General features: G+C 48.5%; 1 protein-coding gene across 1 annotated transcript; it reads right to left on the reverse strand.

Annotated features, from left to right (window-relative positions):
- Positions 1 to 566: 566 nt before the first annotated feature.
- LOC137766696 (uncharacterized) lies at positions 567 to 2,942 on the reverse strand. Its single transcript, XM_068547289.1, has 3 exons — positions 2,617 to 2,942; positions 2,014 to 2,434; positions 567 to 863 (listed from the first exon to the last, which is right to left on the reverse strand). Exons 1-3 carry the CDS (start codon positions 2,940 to 2,942, stop codon positions 567 to 569), a joined length of 1,044 nt encoding a protein of 347 aa, XP_068403390.1.
- Between the last annotated feature and the right edge of the window lie 244 nt (positions 2,943 to 3,186).

Below are 3,186 nucleotides of genomic sequence, written 5' to 3' on the forward strand. Positions count from 1 at the left end.
ATAAATCACAGGCAAGCATTATTTGTTTTACTGTCCTTTAAAGCCCCTTCCCTGAAAAAGTCTTTTGCATCAAGTCCCATAGTGTATCGCTCCCATAGTGGGTGGCATCATGTAAGCTCTTAGTGAGTTTCCATTGTTAGGCCTCAGGGATTAGAACCTTATCCTCCCTTTAATACCAACCTGTGCTTCCTTGCTCATAGCCCCATTTCTCAGCATTTTCTTGTTCCTGTGGGGAATACTGGAGGAGGCTAGGGGGTCCAGGGGGGCCAATCACTAGAGCCATAACTTGTTCAGGTTCCTGCAATCGAGCTGCCTATTTTGCAATTTGATCAGCTTTGCTGTTCCCTCGGCTCACAAAAGATCCCTCCCTCTGATGGCCCTACAGTGGATTACAGCTACCCGGCTAGGGAGCTGCACTGTTTCTAAAAGAGCCAGAATCAAATCTTTGTTTTATGGGGGAATTTCTAGTGGATTCCTCTTTCTTTCCAAATGGCAGCATAAGCATGTAGCATGTGGAATCCATATTTAGAGTCTGTAAAAATATTTAATTTCTTATCCTTCCCTAATTATGAAGCTCTCATTAATGCGATTAGTTCAGCCTTCTGGACTGATATCTGGGGTGTCAGGGTCTTGGCTTCTATGATGTCATCTAGACTAACTATGGCATACCCCAACTTTCGGGTTCCCATTTCTACAAAACTGCTCCCATCAGTAAACCATTCGACCTCAGGGCTGTCAAGAGGCTCATCAAGAAGATCAGGCCTGCTGGAGTAAGTTTGTTCTATGGTCTCTGTACACTGATGTAATAAGTCTCCACTCTCGACCGCCGGAAGCAGAGTTGCTGGGTTCAGGGTTTGGCACACCTTTAAGGTAATAGCAAGGGTGTCCATGAGAAGGGCCTGATATCTTGTCAACCTTCCTCCAGTCAACCAATGATGTCCTTTGACTTCCAGCACAGATCGTACCTGATGAGGGGTCGACACATCTAAGTGTTGTCCCAGGGTGAGCTTGGAAGCCTCATTAACCAACAAGGCTGTGGCTGCTACTGCCCGCAGGCAGCTTGGCCACCCCAGAGCCACTGAGTCCAGTTGTTTTCAAAAGTAAGCCACTGGTGTCTGATCTGGTCCCAGCTTTTGGGTCAGGACTCCTAGTGCTATGCCTGACATCTCGTGAATGTATAGGGTAAAAGGCTTGTCCAAACATGGAAGCCCCCATGCTGGTGCTCCACTCAACTCAGTCATTAGAGTCTCAAAGGCCTGCTGGTCGTCCTTATTGCATTGAAGGGGTTCCCTTTCCTCTCCCTTTAGAGCCTCATATAGGGGTTTTGCTATAAGGCTATAATTTGGAATCCAGATGCAACAGAACACAGCCATCCCTCTTTGTGGTTGGAGATGGTAATGCACTAATTGCTGTTTTTTGATCTATGGCCAGGGCTTGTGCCCCTGGGGTCAAAACAAACCCTAAATATTGAACCCATTGCTGTGAGATCTGAGCCTTGGTTGGGAAAACTTTATATCCCCTTTTTACCAGAAAATTTAGGGCCCTAACAGTATTTTCATCTGAATTTTTTGGTCTCACTACTTATCAATAAATCATCAACATATTGTAGCAGAGTTCCCTTCTCAAGACTCAGTTCCTGGGACTTCCCTGGTTGCACAGTGGTTAAGAATCCACCTGCCAATGCAGGGGACACAGGTTCGAGCCCTGGCCCGTGAAGATCCCATATGCCGTGGAGCAACTAAGCCCATGCGCCACAATCACTGAGCCTGTGCTCTAGAGCCCGAGAGCCACAACTGCTGAGCCCGCGTGCCACAACTACTGAAGCCCGTGCACCTAGAGCCTGTGCTCCACAACAAGAGAAGCCATCTCAATGGGATGCCCACGCACCGCAAGGAAGAGTAGCCCCCACTTGCCACAAGTAGAAAAATCCCACACGTAGCAACGAAGACCCAATGCAGCCAATAAATAAATAAACAAATAAATAAAAAGACTCAGTTCTCTCTGTTCCCTTGCTAACACGTTTCCAAAATGATGGGGGCTGTTCTGAAAACCCTGCAGAAGCACTGTCCAGGTATATCGGGTAACCTCCAGGGTGTCAGGGTCCCTCCATTCAAAGGCAAAAAGATATTGAGAGTCTGGATGGAGGGGAAGACAGAAAAATGCATCTTTGAGGTCCAAAACAGAGAAATATTGAGTGCTTCCTGGCACTCGGGCAAGGAGGGCGTATGGGTTTGACACCAGTGGGTGAATAGGTATGACTGACTCATTCACTGCTCCTAAGTCTTGCATAAACCGATACTCCCCTTTAGGCTTCTGAACAGGGAGGATCGGGGTGTTGCAAGGGGATTGGCAGGGCCTAATGAGTCCATGTTTTAGGAATTTGGTGAGCAGCGGTTGGATCCCCCTCAGTGCCTCAGGCTTTAAAGGATATTGTCTTTTTCAGGGTATTTTTCCCCAGGCCTTATTCTTATTTCTATCGGGGGAACACGTTTTGCCCTTCCTGGCATTGAAGTATCCCAAACTGCAGGATCTACTTGTTCTTTCATTTCTTGGGGGATGTCTTGGGGAATATTTTAATGACCAGCAGGTGGGTCATCTGGGGCTACTAATAGATGCGTTCTCTCTTTGAATTCTCTACGTCCTTGGACTTCACCCTGTCCTAAGAATATACTAGCTCCTAATTTATTTAGCAAATCTCTTCCAAGGAGGGGGACAGGGCGTTCTGGCATATACAAAAAGGAGTGAGTAATAATAATGGACCCGATTCCACAGGTAAATCGCCTTACCTTTGGCCATTGATCAGCTCCCGTCACGGTACAGTCTCGGTTGGAGAGGGGGCCAGCCGGCCAAGTCAGAGCAAAGCAGGTGGCTCCAGTGTCTACGAGAAATTCAGTTCTCCTACCTGCTACATCGAGGGTGACGTGAGGCTCCGCTGGAGTCATGAGGATGGATCAGGCGGGATCTGGAGCTGGGCAGGCACTCAAGCCTCTCAGTCGGTGTGTGGGAACCTCTCATCCAAGAGATTTGAGAGATTCGCAAGGAACTGGAGCGGGTCGGGGTTGCCCCTTGGGCGTCCCACAGGAGGGCGCTCAGGACATTCTCCCCCACTTCCAGTGCCCCCCTTTCCGACAAAAGGCACACTGGTTCGGGCCCAGGCAGCTTTTTGACTTTCTGTCCAGCCTTCTC

This window comes from Eschrichtius robustus, chromosome 6 (genome assembly GCF_028021215.1).
Source record: "Eschrichtius robustus isolate mEscRob2 chromosome 6, mEscRob2.pri, whole genome shotgun sequence".
Lineage (NCBI taxonomy): Eukaryota > Metazoa > Chordata > Mammalia > Artiodactyla > Eschrichtiidae > Eschrichtius > Eschrichtius robustus.

What these genes read in the sequence shown, in the direction of transcription:
- LOC137766696 (XM_068547289.1), bottom strand. Translation starts at nt 2,942, where the DNA reads ATGACTCCAGCGGAGCCTCACGTCACCCTCGATGTAGCAGGTAGGAGA. An exon ending in AGAGAATTCAAAGAGAGAAC is followed by an intron (nt 2,435 to 2,616) that starts GCATCTATTAGT and finishes ACCCTGAAAAAG; the next exon opens with ACAATATCCTTTAAAGCCTG. An exon ending in ATCATTTTGGAAACGTGTTA is followed by an intron (nt 864 to 2,013) that starts GCAAGGGAACAG and finishes ATTACCTTAAAG; the next exon opens with GTGTGCCAAACCCTGAACCC.